Here is a 15,484-nt window from a genome sequence, read left to right on the forward strand (position 1 = left end):
CCTTTTGACTGCAGAAAGGTTCCATTTTATTCATTCCCAGTTTGTTTAAGGCAGTGTGACCAAGTCTATTACACAGAGATGGAACAGAGTAAAAAAGAAAAAACTCTATTTCACACAAATCACAGCATGTTCTACATAAAAAATTGGTTTCACGCTCTTTGGAAAACATCAGTGAGATAGTAGTTTTGCATCACAAGAAGTATTGTGAAGTATTGGCCGCGTCTTACCTCTGTGTCTCAGCGCTGTACTGACCCCGGCCCACTTGATTGACAGCACAGAGTCTGAACTGGTAGGTTCTGGCAGGTGTGAGCCCACCCACTGATACCTCGCTCACCGCAGGATCAACCTCTGATAGGTAGACCTTCCATGGAGAGTCTAGACACAAGACACAGAGATTAGAGGCTGATAGTATCTGGCTGAGGCAGGACAAACAGAAACACAGGGACACTCAAGACCTATAAATCACAAGTAAAGAGGGGGGTAGATAAAAGTGGCAAAGAGGGAGGGTGGGGGGGAAAGAATTATACAGGAAAGAAGTAGTCGAAGATGCAGCAAGGAAGTTTGGAGGGAAGATGAGGATTAATAAAGAGGCACAGATGCTGCAGTGTATGTTGTTGCCAGCTTGTTGCCTGCTTATCTTTCAGTCTTCCTGCTGAAGATACCACAGACAGATGCACTATTATCCCTATTATCGCACCAGCCACACGTGTATCAGTGGAAGTGAGAGGGATAGTCTGCCATTTTAAGCCAGACCAATGTATTAGAGGCACTGTCTGACATTAAAAGTACTTTGTATTTATAGCGGCCCATTCTCTCTAAAATACAATACAAAACAATCTAATATATAACAGGCACAAAGTATGTAATCATTGTGCACAAAACTGTAATCCATTCCTCACCGTCTGGATTCATCCTTCACTGCAATCGACCAGAAGTTTAGGCTCTCTGCATTCTTTATCTTTCTCTTTATCTCTCCCTGCTATTCTTCCCTGCCACATTTTCCTTTTTCTCTCCCATGATAATACTTTTTTTTTTTTTTAATTTCACTTTAGTGTATTTTTGTAGATACACCAGAGCAGCTGTTAAATGCTGACAGCAGAAAACGTTCACATTCACGCTGTCGCTTTAACAATTACAGATTTAGGATGAGGATTAACATTTGATATTTGTTCATCAGTCCAGCTCCTACAGTCAAGTGCTTGGCTGTGCACGTAACTAACGCTCACCACAAACGTCCCCTTAGCTTACAGAAGGACAGGAGTGAGCGGCTCTACAGCCATCTCCCTCCAACCTGCTTCTCCTGTCATTCAGCCCCCCCACCCCCACCCCCCCTCTCTCTTTCTCATTTGAAAGAGAGCCAGCCTGCTGTTACAACATCTGTAGCTGAGAGAGGATGAGACACACAGAGAAGGAGAGAGAGGGTAAAGGAGGGAGGGGAAATAAGAGTTTATTTATAGGGAACCTGCATGTACATTTACGCTGCAACAGCATTCTCCATATGCCCATCTCTTGTAAATGAGTGCATGTCAGTGCCTGTTAGATGGCAAGTGAGCAGCTGTTTGCCGCTCAGGAACTATAAAGAATGCCATGGGACGGATGGACACACACACACACACACACACACACACACACACACACACACACACACACACACACACACACACACACACACACACACACACACACACACACACACACACACACACACACACACACACACACACACACACACACACACACACACACGTACTGTTCTCGGAGAGCTCCAGCAGGTAGTATAGGAGGGGGGAATTCCCATCGAAGGGGCGCAGCCAGGACAGGAGGACAGAGCGGGAGTCGGAGTCATTGAGATGAGCCGTCAGGGAGCGAGGAGAATGTGGCAGCTCACTGAGCACGACAGGGACAGAAATAAAAACATCTTTAGATTTGACTTTTATTACAACAAAGTCTCGGGAGGAAGTATTGAACATTACATTCACTTTCCTCACTTTCTCTGATCTGTAAGGTGCATGTGAAGCCAATGCGAGCAGCCACTTTGTGGAAAAACAACTAGACTGGCTCCTAACAAAGGTGGCAAATGTAAAATCCAACCAGCATATCTACAACTCACTCAACAACAAGTTACACTGTTGTTGCATTCACATCATGAGACATTTTGCAAGTGTTGATGACATTAGACAAAAAAAGATGGTTAAAATTTCATAAATCATTAATTGATAACTGATGGAGTTTAGGTTATGAGCAACCGGTACTTGTTTGATCTTGATGCGCCGGTGTATCATAAAACTCCATTCTCAAGTCTAAGTCAGACATTAATGTTCAGAACCTCAGACTGACAATAAATACACAATGATCACAGACATTCGGACTAATTTGATTTTAAAAAGTCACTGCTCCCAGGCAATAAATAGTCAGCAGAAGCAAAAAAAGGCACCATTTAGAGTTTTTACACACTGGTACAGATTGAACAAACCAGATATAAAGGGCTAACTAGTGATCTTTTAGATGAGCTGGCAGGTGGATTTTTTTTTTTTACTTGGACAGAATGAAGTTAGCTGCTTGCTCTTGTTTATAGTCTCTCTGCGAAGCTAAGGTCACAAACTGCTGGTTGTAACTTCATATTTACCGTTAAGAAATGAGAATAGTTTTTGTTTTACTTGTAGAAAGAAAGGAAACAAGCTCATTCTCCAAAATTAAAACCATTTCTTCAATATCCACATCTAAACAAAAGAGTGTGACTGATCAAGTAAACACACACTTATGCATTTGAATCTCATAAACATGTCTGTGACCAGGTGCAGAGACTGTTCATTAGACAAGATATTTGTTTCCTGTGTTTTGTTATTTCTATTTAATATGTGGTGGAATAATGTTGGCTCCGACACGCAGGTTAGTTCTTGGGTCTGGTCCAGGATCAGTTCCAATGGGCGATATCTTTTAAATATGGCTGTGGTTTGCTTATTTTTCATTCTGTCCATGATCTGCATCGCCACTGATATATCTCCCAACATCTATCAAAAATTTATTTTCCAATCATTTGCCCGTCGCTTGTGGATATTTCTGTATCCATGCCATGTTAATAACAAAGCAACAGATAAATATATTCATGAAAACAATAAAGAATAATCCAGATATCTGATTATACTCATTTTAATGTATCATAACTCCTTTTAAAAACTGTTGGGTTGAAGAAAGACAGGGAAATAAAAATCTCAGTGTCCCTCTATGTGACGGTTACAGGTGCTCACAGAAATAACACAAGTGAAGATAATAACAGACAACAAAAAATAACCTAAACATATATTTTCACTGAAACCATAATAAAAGAGACAGTCCCTTGTGCTTGGATTAGCTGGGTTAAAAATGTTTCCCCTGTGTCTGTTTTCGCTTGTGCAGAATTTTAATATTCAAGTGGGCATTAACCGAGAAAGTGATGGAAAAACAGAGAGAGAGATGAATAAGACGTAATTTGGGGAGAAGAGCACTTTAAAGAAGAATCAAGGAAGTCAGTGAATGAGGCGGAGAGGGAGCAACGGGAGATGATGTTTTCTTTTTAGAGCTGACATGATCATATTAATTAATGGATGAGCTTAGAGAATGTTAGAGCAACTACCTTCACACACACACACACACCAACACAAAACACACACACACACACACACGCACGCACACACACACACACACACACACACACACACAAACACTCAGGGACACATGGATGGGTCTTGCGGGAGATGAACCAATAACCTGCTGGTAATTAGTCTGTCTCCTCACCCGCCAGCGTCTGTTAGCCTCTATGACCCATTGATACTGAGCTAACGAGAATGTCAGTCACACACGTGGATACACGCACCCGCACACACACACACACACACACACACACACACACACACACACACACACACACACACACACACACACACACACACACACACACACACACACACACACACACACACACACACACACGCACACACACACACACACACACACACACGCACACACACATAGAGAAATCCCCTGGTTCCCCACATGCTTTAGCACCGCCGTAAACACAGACCTGCTCCCTCCCTCTGAGTTTGACATGTGAAACCTCTCGTCTCTCTATAATTCAGAAGGATGTGGACTCACGTGCTGTTTCTCTGCTATCCTGCAATTATATTAATATATCATAAGTGCCTTTAATAAATATATTATAAAAGTGCCTATTAATATCTGATAGGCCACTACCTGTTCTGTCTCAGAGGCTGTAATGAGGCTGTGGGAGTCGGAGCATGCGATACACTTGAGGGTATGTGTGGCATGTTTTAATCTGAGCGTCAGGAATGCCCGCTCATACCAAACACACAGTGACACATTTGGAATCTGGTCATCCCGAACCACATGAATGCATGCATGTTCATCAACACACTGTGCATTCAAACTTCAAAGCGGACGAGTCGTGCGGTTGTGGTTTCACAGAGCAGGGAGTGTACTGCATGTAAAAGAGACCTAAAGCTAGACTATTAATACAATCTATTAATAACTCACACTGACACTTACAATTTCAAACGTAACCCATGATTGGACATGGCTATTACTAGAAACAAGCAATTACTCCATTAGACAACGGCTGAAACTAGCTAATAATAAGTGTTACTTTAGATCTGTCTACGGACCTAATTACTAATATCCGGCTTCCCTCTTCTTTTTTTTTTTTGTCGGCATCCTTCTTGTCAATCATCTCTGCAATTTAAATCAGTCCAATTTATCAATCCGTTATTGATTTTGCTATTCTTCTGGTTTTGAGCACGACTACATCAAAATCACTGTTGTGTTTGATCAAGAGAAAAAAACAATTGTATGCTCTCGGAAAAAAAAATTACTTATTCACAGTTAGAATATATATATATATATTACAAATATAAATATAATGAAAAATCAAACATGAGCTCACTATCTGAAAATTAATAAAAGGTATAATATACAGTATATGAATAGCAGAACAAATCATGTGTTTTAGAGTTTTAATAAAGAAACAGAACATTAATACCACTTTCTTGTCAGAGTGTAAAATATGAAGCTACAGCACGCTGCTGGTTTACTTAGCAGAAAGGCTGGAAACAGGAAAACAAGTAGCCTGGAGCTCAGTGACACCTCGTGTTTCATTTCTTTAATCTCAACAAAAACAGAATGAAACGCGTTGTTAAACAACGCAGAAATTATTCTTTGAACTCACATGACTTCAAGACGTGCAGAGCGCGAATCATTGCCAGCTAGTGATGTCACAGTGCAGGTGTAGTCCCCGATGTCACCTGACCACGTCTGGCCAATAGTGAGAGAGCCCTGGCGCACAGAGACGCGGCTGCCGCTGGTCGGAGGGACGGGCACGCCACCTCGATCCCACTTGAAGCTGCAACAGAGGAGGTATTAGTGTATTTCTTGAGACTGAGCACAGAAGCCAATTCAGATGTTAGAAGATTAGATGAGCATGTATTAAACACAGAGACTGATGAGCAGGTACCTGTTATTGATTCTGGGGTCATGCGTGGCGTTACAGTCCAGAATAGCCGTGGTTCCTTTGATAACACGCTGGTCTGTTGGAGGCACAGAAATGACTGTGCGACCTGAAGAGGGACAGAGAAAGGCCCGAAAAAGAGAGAAAAGAGAGAGACAGACACATTTAGAGGCTGATTCGAAATATATTTATGCACGAGGGTGGAACAAAAAGTTCAGAGACTGTTCCTGTTGTGCACAAACTATGAACAGCACTGCGTCATGCACGGAGCAGGAGGAAGGTATAACTCAAATGAGTATCAGGTACAAATCTCGTCGCTTGATCAGTTACACACGTTTTTGTGAGCAGCGGTTCGGGTGCGTCAGCAATGTTTTACGCACCTGAAACTGAGCAAAGAGCACACGTCAACGTTTGTGACAAATTATTGGGGAAAAGAAAGAAGTAGCAAGGAGCCCAATCCGGTCAGTAGAAGTGGTGGGGAGAAACGATAGTGTTGTTGTGGGCGAGAAACATGTGCGTTTTCATTGCATTGTGAGCGGGCGTGTTGTCATGTTGGAGAACCGAAGTGCCCTTGCATCACAGGTCAGGTCATTTGCACCAAAAGCTTTCCTTCAGATACCTCATAACGTCACAGCAGAACTCGATGTTGACAGTCTGACCCCGTTGGACAAAATCATGGTGCACAATCTTGACATTTGCAAGATTGTGCACCATCTGACTTGATACGCCTTTTTGGTTTTGGACAGTCATGTTCCGCCCTCAGGAAGGGCCGTGGGCTTCCTGAAGGATTTCAAGGGTCTCCGTTCCCGATTTCCAGAGTTTGACACTAAATTTGATGTGCGCTGTCTGCTAATGTCCACAGAGAATTCGCAGACGGACCAGCGCTCACAAAAACGTGTGTAACCTTTGCTGATTTTGATCAAGCGATTTGTAGCCCTTACGCTTTAGGGTTGTACCTCCCTCCGGCTCCGTGCACATCACAGGCACGTTGTGAATATAACTTATTGATGCATCCACGTATTAGTGTGACAGGAATTACTGAAGGTGAAGTACGCACAAGCATGCCTCACAAAGACACCCACACCCACACCCACACACATACTTATAATGTAGTGGAAAACAGCTGAGTCTACCACAATACTGGTGCTTTGCTTCAGTCAGGCGTTGCATATGATTTAAAGACAGAAAAGGTGCACTGGTGAAAAATAAATGCAGATGCAGAGTGGAGGGCATCTGTTCTGTCTCTATCTCCGTCAGTGTACACCTGTGATGTGAGCATGTCTCCAATTTATCTTAGTGCTCAACAGAAAATCTACAAATCTAACTGAACAGTATTATATCTAAAGCTGCAAGGTTTATTTTAACATAGATACAGTGCATGTAAAAAAAAGAAAATCAGCCAGTCGATAAGTTTATCAGCTAATCAATTATCCTCTTACCCGGCCAATCAAATCACTATTTCACTGCTGCTTAAGGCAACTGCATCCATAACCAATCACAGGCTGTTCACAAGGCTGAGCTAATGCAATTGGACAGCTATGGATAACGTAGTGTTCCATGTCTGTTTATGTCTCTTTAACGAATGTATATTGAGCTGTTTACTGTGTTTTTGTACGTGTGTGTTTATGTCTTACTCCAGACGGTGAGTGTAACTGTGGTGTTAATTGTTCCCTCGGAGTTGGAGGCGATGCAGGTGTAATCTCCTGCATCCTGGAAGCTGACTGGTTGAATCTGCAGACCACCTGACTGCAACAGCGTGAACCTGGAAACCTGAACTGAGCCGCTGGCTAAGACCTGCAGTCCTAGAGAGATGGAAAATCACAAATTATCTTTGAGTTGAAGGAAAGTAATAAAGTCATTAAAGACATTTTAATTACAATCACATTATGTCTGTGTCTTGTTGTGCTTGCTCAGTGTGTGTGTGTGTGTGTGTGTGTGTGTGTGTGTGTGTGTGTGTGTGTGTGTGTGTGTGTGTGTGTGTGTGTGTGTGTGTGTGTGTTTCTGTTACCTTTCCTCCAGGTAATGGCAGGTTTTGGAGCTCCGCTCGTCTGGCAGGTAAACAAGGCGGTTTTTCCATCAGTTACTGTTTGGTCAAAGGGGGGTGACGTGAATGTGGGGGCCACACCTAAAACACAGGGAGAAAGCATGAGAGGAAAGAAGACACAGGGACGACTGCTACAAAGAGACTGGTGGATGAAGTGAAAAAAAAATTAAAAAAACGTATGGAAACAGGAAAGGAGGAGAGTGTTGATCTAAACACAAATGCCTCCTCTGATCAATGGGGGCTTTATTCACTACATGGTGCTGCGTGTGTGTGCATAAATGTGGACGGAGCTGGTGTGGAGGCTCCATGAGGACTTTTAATTATAATCAAATGCTCACTAAACAGAGTGTAATCCTACAGAGACAAATATAACTGGATGTGCAAACTTTCCCAGCTGACATGCACTGCACACCATCGAGTCACGGTAGAGTGCTCAACTGACACTGACTGTCACTTCATGTTAGAAGAAAAAATAATTTTCTTTCAGGTAGAAAATACTTGGTAAAACCACCAACACAGCTTTATTCAAATTAGCACAAAGGGCACGTGATTTTTAGAGCAAAGGTTATTACTTGCTACATTATTATGTGTGGTGAGGCCAAATGCAGAGGAAGAAGTGGAGCAAGGAGAACAATGCAGCTGAAATGATTGGCTGATTAGTTGGTGGACAGAAAAACAATTTGATTTAAACTTGCATAGAAAGAGTGAGAAGTCATCCAAAAGAAGCAAGTCTGATGGAGGTGTGTACATACAAGCTTGTTTTCTAATTGGTATGTGTCGGACAAACTCACTGGAGACAAGGAGTTGTGTGTGTGCTTGAGTCTCTCCGGCGGCGCTGCGAGCGAAGCACTGGAATATTCCTCCGTCTCCCGGCTGCACCCTGCGCACCGTCAGCCCGGTTGCTGTGGTGACCTTGTAGCGAGGGTTGGCCAGTTTGGAAAGAGGTATGGCATCCTTATACCACTCTATCCTGGGCTGGGGCACGCCTACATGTGTGCATGTGCACGGAAAAAAAAAAAAAAAAACGAACACACAGGAGGAGAAACATTTTCAGTTTCCTTAATAACAAGCCTGCTGACCTCATCGCTCAGCAAACTGCTCCAACTCCAGCTAAAACAGCAACACGCACTTTCTCCAATCCTCACTGTTATCCAATCCCTCTCTATAAATATGCATGTGGGCATAATGACTTCTAATAATATATTGATTGGAGGGTGTGGGTGGTAGGGTAAGGGTGGCCTAAGGGGCCAAAAAACATTCTGAATAAAAGATGTGGCCAAGAAAAGCACATCGAACAGCTACCTCATCGGCACCCACCTGTCTGACGAATGTGGCCGATATGACAGGCAGGGGGCTCCTGCAATTACAGCCTCAACCCTTCACACCTGTGTGTGTGTGTGTGTGTGTGTGTGTGTGTGTGTGTGTGTGTGTGTGTGTGTGTGTGTGTGTGTGTGTGTGTGTGTGTGTGTGTGTGTGTGTGTGTGTGTGGCTGTTTAAGATAGAGAGATGAATTCCACACTTTTTCTCAATCTGTTGGTGTCAAGCTTTCACAGACATGTGTGAAGTATTTTTCACCCCCTCCTTGTCTCCCTCACTCTGTCTTTCCTCCCTCCCTCATACCTCCTCCGAGCCTCCATCCCTCGCGCCATACCCTCAGGCCTCTGCTATTTAATTACACTGCCACTGTATCAGATTACTGAGGAGGAACATAAACTCACTCTGTGTGTGTGTGTGTGTGTGCGCGTGGGGGGGGGGAGTCTGCTGCAGTTTTAGAGCTCTGTCCAGCCCTGCTCATATAAGTGTTTGTCATGTAATCCATTTAAAGACAAGAGTCGTGAACAAGTGCAATTTTTAGGCTTGGTCTCGGCATATCAATGTGCTCGTACTGCCAAAAATACAGTGTCACAGTTCATGAAGCCTTCAGAGTAAAGCACACAGATATTGAATGATTTCAAACCCCCTCACATTATGTGATTTGGACAGAGTCACCTTGACATAACCTGAACAGCACAAACCGTCTGGAAAGTGACTCCACATTTGAGATGTAAAAGTTGTCATATGAGGAGGCCTGAGCTCTATGATAGTGACAAACAAGAGCAGAGTGTGGGCTTTAACATTATTTACTGTAAACTATGCAGCTGTTGGACTGTTGAATTTCATGTGAAACACACTCCCCACCCACACACCTTTTGATACTTGAACTCAGTGGCGGCTGGTAAATAAAAATTTGGGGGGGAGGCAAACAAACTGACTTCAGCAAAGCCCAGAAATTAAATCCAAAAACAACACAACACACTAATGTTGCCAAAACACTTGCCAGTAACACTACTTGAAGATACATTTTGCACTCCTCTCCTTCTGGCCTGCAGGTTTCTCACAGACTCTGGTTAAAATCAGTCATCTCAGTCACCAGCTTCTTTTCCACTGACAGCATGGCCAGTGCATTCAGCCTCTCCTGGGTCATGGTGTTTTTGAGAAAAGTTTGAATTCCTTTCAGGGTTGAAAATTAACCAGAAGAGTCACAAATTGTTGTTAATTCCTGTGGACGATGGACACTTGACGGAGTGTGTGTCTGTCTCAAGCTGCAGCAGTGAAGCGGGGCTTTGTGTGTAGCTGGCCCCGATGTGTGCACACAGCGAGTGTCTGTTCGAACCCTTCATCAACACGGATAATGACACATTTACTCGGATGATACTCGTGCTCGTTAAAAGCACATTATCGGTACCGGATACTAGTTTCAGCCGAGTACTCGTCTCATCCCTAGAAATAACCACATTTTCCGCAGTTGCACTTAAAAGTTGCCGTTCCACTGCCGGTCAGATAACAAAGAAGCAGGAGTAACCGTGTAATTACATCATGGCAGATGTGAGGTGAACCTGAAAGACCGATTTGCTGCCAATAAAAGAGGGAGGGTCTGGAAAATCTGAAACAACCAATTGAAGAGCAGCCTCAAGTCCCGTGGTTGACAAAAGTTGAGAGAATTACATTTACTCTAATTTTCAATGGAATCTTTAGTATATGTTAAAGCCACATGTTTCCTAATTTTATTCTGTTAAAAGTTTGTTTCTGTTGTATTTTTTTCTTTTTGGCTGGGCTGCAACAGCTGGGCCTGCCCTATAAACGCACATATCTATCACTGAGTGAGTGAACGATTCAAGTTCCATCACTGGTCGGCCAAATACCACGACTTCCTGTAACTGTTTCAAATGGAAAGCTCATTTCAGCTCATCTTCTTAACTACTTAGTATAATTAGGGTTGCTGTGACAATAGGGAAAGAAGAAAGCCCAGACGTGCCTGTTCCCAGCTCAGCCTAGGGGAACCCGAGCGATTCCTGGGCCAACTGGGAGATATAGCTTAATCTCTCCAGTGGGTCTTGGGCCAACCTCGGGGTCTAGTCTCAGTTGGCTATGCCGAGTAGACTTACAATGTGGTTAGGGGGCGTCCCAATCAGGTGCCCGAACCACCTCAACTGGCCTCTCTCAATGCTCAGGAGTCTCTACTGGCTCTACTCTGAATCCCTCCTGGATGGCTGAACTCCTCACCCTGTCACAGAAAGAGACGCCCGCAATCCAACGAAAACCTCCTTCAGCCACTTGTATCCATGAACTTATTTATTTTGGTGATTTCATGAACACAGGTGAGGGTAGTGATGTTGACCTGCCAGTAAATAGAGCGCTTTTTCTAATGGCTCAGCTCCCTCTTCACCACTACAGTCTGGTACAGAAACAGCAGTACTGATGCCACTTCTCCAGCCAAATTAAACGAAAAGCTCTCGTGTCTATTGAAAAGCCCTCGAAAGGTCCAGCAATACACAGGATTTAGACCTGGTCGTGTTTTTTCCAACATTAAAGAAACACTGTATCTGGCGACTGTCTTTCTGCCCCAGTTTCCAAACAGGAATAAAAACTTTAGCAGTTAAAAATAGTCAGACAACATGTCGAATTTAGGCATACTACCATTGGAGGGGCGGTCGCGATGATTTTGCGGGGGAGGGAGGGGGAGGACAGGGGGGCTACATTACTTGAGGTCGAGGTTTGTCCATTAATTGCTTAATTGTTGGCTTTTATTGTGCTTTTTTTTTGAACAGTCACGTGTGTCCATCCTCTGGTCTGCTGAGCTGCATGTCTGTGTGAATGAATCACAGCCCCGCCCTTCATGAGACAGACACGCAGCAGAGCAAAGAAACAGACAAATTAGTGAGACTTATAGTTACAGAAAATACATGAGCGACTCTCACAGAGCTGAAATGAAACGGGTGCACAGGATTAAGTAAATTAATAGTAGTTACTGGATGTAATTGCAGCTCTATGAGAATGTTTGTATTTTGTTGCTTTCAGGGGGGCGGGGAAACACTGCACATGTATATACACAAACGAACACACACACAGACAGTGTACCTGTAGCCAGGCAGGGGATATCTACATTCCTGTCGAGATCAGCAAGGACTTTCCTTTTGGGTTGAGCAGTCAGAGAGGGTGGTTCTGCAGAGAAAACACATCAGGACATGTGTAAAGCATTTAAATATACAGCACATTCTGCATCAATATGGAGATAAAATAATATTTCAAAGCGAACAACAAACACTAACAGCAAGGCTACAGACATATACCATTGATAAGCCCTTTCAACAAGGCCTAAAAAACTTAAGGCTTCGAATAGCTGAAAAGACAAACTTAAATTTGGACTTGCTTCTCCAAGTATTTATTCTTTAATAGAGAAGAAGCTTGGAGTGGAGAAGTCGCCACGGCAGAATAAAAACACTTCCCCTTCATAGCCCCGAGTATCTCGAGTGCCATCGCAAGGCAGGATGTCTGTATATGTGCCCTGTGAAATGACTTCTACACACAATCAGAGAAAAACACATTCTCTGAGTATCCAGAGGGAATCTATCCTTTTTTTTTTAAACTGCTCCCTTTCACAGCCAATAAGGGCTCCTTCTAAACATCTTCAAAACTTTTGCTCTAAATGCTGAAAACAGCAATGACAGAGAAACAATGGAATGTGAATAGATGTCGAGTTGTGTATTATTACAATGCTACATGCTATAAAAATATACTTGCAGCTGCCTACACTCCATTTCTTTACAAACATTTGTTAATTTTTGGTGTAAGATATTGACACAGCAAGCCCAGGAAGAAGGCAGACAGGCTGTCTAATTCATTTTCAGTCTGACATCTCAGGGAAAATGGCTCCACACGGTAGAACACACAAAAAAATGACTTTGAAGAAAATTAAATGTCCAGAGTATAAACTAAATAATGAATGTGTATTCTGGCTGCTACAATAATTATCATTGAATGAGGAGAAAGATATCTAAAAACGAGGCTTCGTTCCTGGGCTTTTTTTTTCCCAGGGTTCCACACTTACAGAAATAACATACAAACAACAATGTTTTTGACACTGTGCTGTCATTTTAAGCTTGGAAAGAAAAACCCTTTCCCTCCCGTATTATTTCTTGTTATTTTTGTTCCTTCACACATTGCCGGGGTAAACCGAGGAAGCAAAAAACAAAAAAAGACAAGCAGAGAGTTTGATCAGAGTGTTATGTGTCTACAAACAGCCAGTAGACTCCGGTGATGGTGCTTCATTTATTCTACTTGACTACATTAGCTCTGAAGTTCTTTACGACTTTCTGGGAACTTTTAAACCCACACATGAGTGCTTCTCCTATCTGTACTGTGCATGGTGCAATTTGGTGTGATTTTTGTCAAGAGAACGAAGGAAGCGTTGCAGTGAGGAGAGAACAGGAAAACAAGAGATGAATAACAGCCGCGTGGCGTGACACTGATAACACAGATGCATTAATCCCCTTCAGTCAGGTGAGTTCAAGAACCCAGATGCCGAAACACAACAAAACCTATTTTAGAGTGTTTGGGTGGCTGGGTTTGAGGCTTTGAGCTGCTGTGGATTCCCTGCTGTCTGCCTGCAAAACAACGATGGAGAGCAACAACAGACACATTGTTGTTTGCACCAGTGCTGTATACAACACCGGGATGCAGTGTCATACATATTCCGATTAGTGGATTTGGGGTAGAAGAGAAATGAAATTGAATAATGAATACCTTTGAGGCTGTCTCCTGCTTTCACACAGACACATACACTATTCTGTTTAGGAATCCCTTTTATTGCATCAAGGTCTGCTGAGCCCATAGCAGAAAGAGAGGATCAGTACCAATGTATTCATCAGTCTCTACCCCTCTGTTACATAGGAATGCATGACTTTGTCCCTGTCAAGCTGGCCTTAACAGTTATGCTGGCCTAATGAAGGAGGATAACAGCGAGAGAGAGAGACAGAGAGAGAGATTGTGGCAGCAAGACAGAAAGAAAGCGGCAATCAAAGGGTGGAAAAATTGGTGGCAGATAGTGGTGTGTGTGTGTGTGGGGGGGGGGGGGCACAGAACGAGAATGAGTGGGGTATAAATATTCAGGCCAGTCCTTTCTGACTAGTAAGTATTCTGAAGGCGTGGGTAGTCGGCCCTCTCTGCTTAGGCGCCCCCTCGCTCCAACAATCACAGCAGATCAAAAAGACGCTGACGAACTGGGGGAGAAAAGTTTCGCTTCATCAATCACATGCTCCCTGCTTGGGTGTATGTTGTTTTCTATTTACGTATACACATTGAGGACAGGAGTGGATTGTGATGAGAGCGCTCCTGTTTTGAGTGCTTTCAATGTTCTCTTATTGATTTGGTGACTCCAGGGAAGAAAACTAATTTAGCTGCCAGGCAAACAGGCATGTGTCTCTGGTGCCATTTCGTGATTGTGTGTAAGCATGAGGTACGCACATTGGAGTATTTGTGAGCGCACATAGGCAAATATATGTGTACGAGAAAGCAACAGCTGCTCGTGACTACAATGCGCATTTTATCGGTGAGTGTGGACAACGGATTCAGCTCGAGTAGTCCTGTAGTTGACAGTCACCGCCTGGGGTGTTCACAGATGCGCTTCCAGGAGAAAAGGAAGAATAAATGGAGAAATAAACAGGATGAAATAGTGCCCGGAGCAAAAACTGTACAAGAAATGACAAGAGTGAGGTTAAAACAGAAATTAATCACATGCTCAGGGCATTAGTGAGCCGACAAATATGGATTATTAGCAGTGTGTGTGTGTGTGTGTGTGTGTGTGTGTGTGTGTGTGTGTGTGTGTGTGTGTGTGTGTGTGTGTGTGTGTGTGTGTGTGTGTGTGTGTGTGTGTGTGTGTGTGTGTGTGTGTGTGTATTCGTATTACTCATGGTGGGGGGGATATAAATCTGTTGACACACTATATGGGCCCTTTTGGGGACAGAAAGTTCACGTGACATAAATCATTCAATTGTATTGGGAGGACTTGGTTTAAGATGAGGGTAAGGTTAAGGTTCAGTAAGCAGTAGTAACAGTTAGTTTAGAACAAGTCCAAGAGAAATAAATGTAAGTTAATGTTCTGCCTTCTGGAGTGATGGAAGCACGATGTGTATTTGTGTGTATGTGTGTGTGTGTGTGTGTGTGTGTGTGTGTGTGTGTGTGTGTGTGTGTGTGTGTGTGTGTGTGTGTGTGTGTGTGTGTGTGTGTGTGTGTGTGTGTGTGACACAGCCTTTTTCTTACCCATTACAGTGAGGTGTGCTCTTGCCTCCACAGGTCTGGCAGTGCTGTTGCTAAGCGATGCTTCACAAACATACAACCCTGTGTCAGAAGAGGTAGGGGCGGGAATAACGAGCCGACGCCCACTGGCCAGCCGACGCTCATCACGTTTCCATGACACCACAAGGCCATCCACTGGTCTGGAGAGGGGAGGAGAGGAGACCGTTGACCTTTAACTGACCTTTACTAGTTCAATGTTTCAATGACAATAAATATGATCAAAAGAGTTAAACACAAACATGTTACAGAAGAGAGGAGAGGAGAGGAGAGGAGAGGAGAGGAGAGGAGAGGAGAGGAGAGGAGAGGAGAGGAGAGGAGAGGAGAGGAGA

General features: G+C 43.5%; 1 protein-coding gene across 1 annotated transcript in view; it reads right to left on the reverse strand.

Annotated features, from left to right (window-relative positions):
• Window positions 1-15,484, reverse strand: part of LOC138615833 (protein sidekick-1-like) — a 242,936-nt gene that overhangs the window by 69,680 nt on the left and 157,772 nt on the right. The window contains exons 8-16 of the mRNA XM_069689684.1: window positions 15,120-15,295; window positions 11,940-12,023; window positions 8,333-8,527; window positions 7,506-7,622; window positions 7,132-7,299; window positions 5,504-5,606; window positions 5,219-5,392; window positions 1,751-1,887; window positions 228-375 (exon numbers count right to left, since the gene is read on the reverse strand). Coding sequence (XP_069545785.1) covers window positions 228-375; window positions 1,751-1,887; window positions 5,219-5,392; window positions 5,504-5,606; window positions 7,132-7,299; window positions 7,506-7,622; window positions 8,333-8,527; window positions 11,940-12,023; window positions 15,120-15,295 — 1,302 coding nt within the window. The remainder of the gene's footprint in view (window positions 1-227; window positions 376-1,750; window positions 1,888-5,218; window positions 5,393-5,503; window positions 5,607-7,131; window positions 7,300-7,505; window positions 7,623-8,332; window positions 8,528-11,939; window positions 12,024-15,119; window positions 15,296-15,484) is intronic.

This window comes from Brachyistius frenatus, unplaced genomic scaffold, assembly GCF_029030835.1.
Source record: "Brachyistius frenatus isolate BFR_SWC_R1_liver_20210118 unplaced genomic scaffold, ASM2903083v1 Contig_7, whole genome shotgun sequence".
NCBI lineage: Eukaryota > Metazoa > Chordata > Actinopteri > Embiotocidae > Brachyistius > Brachyistius frenatus.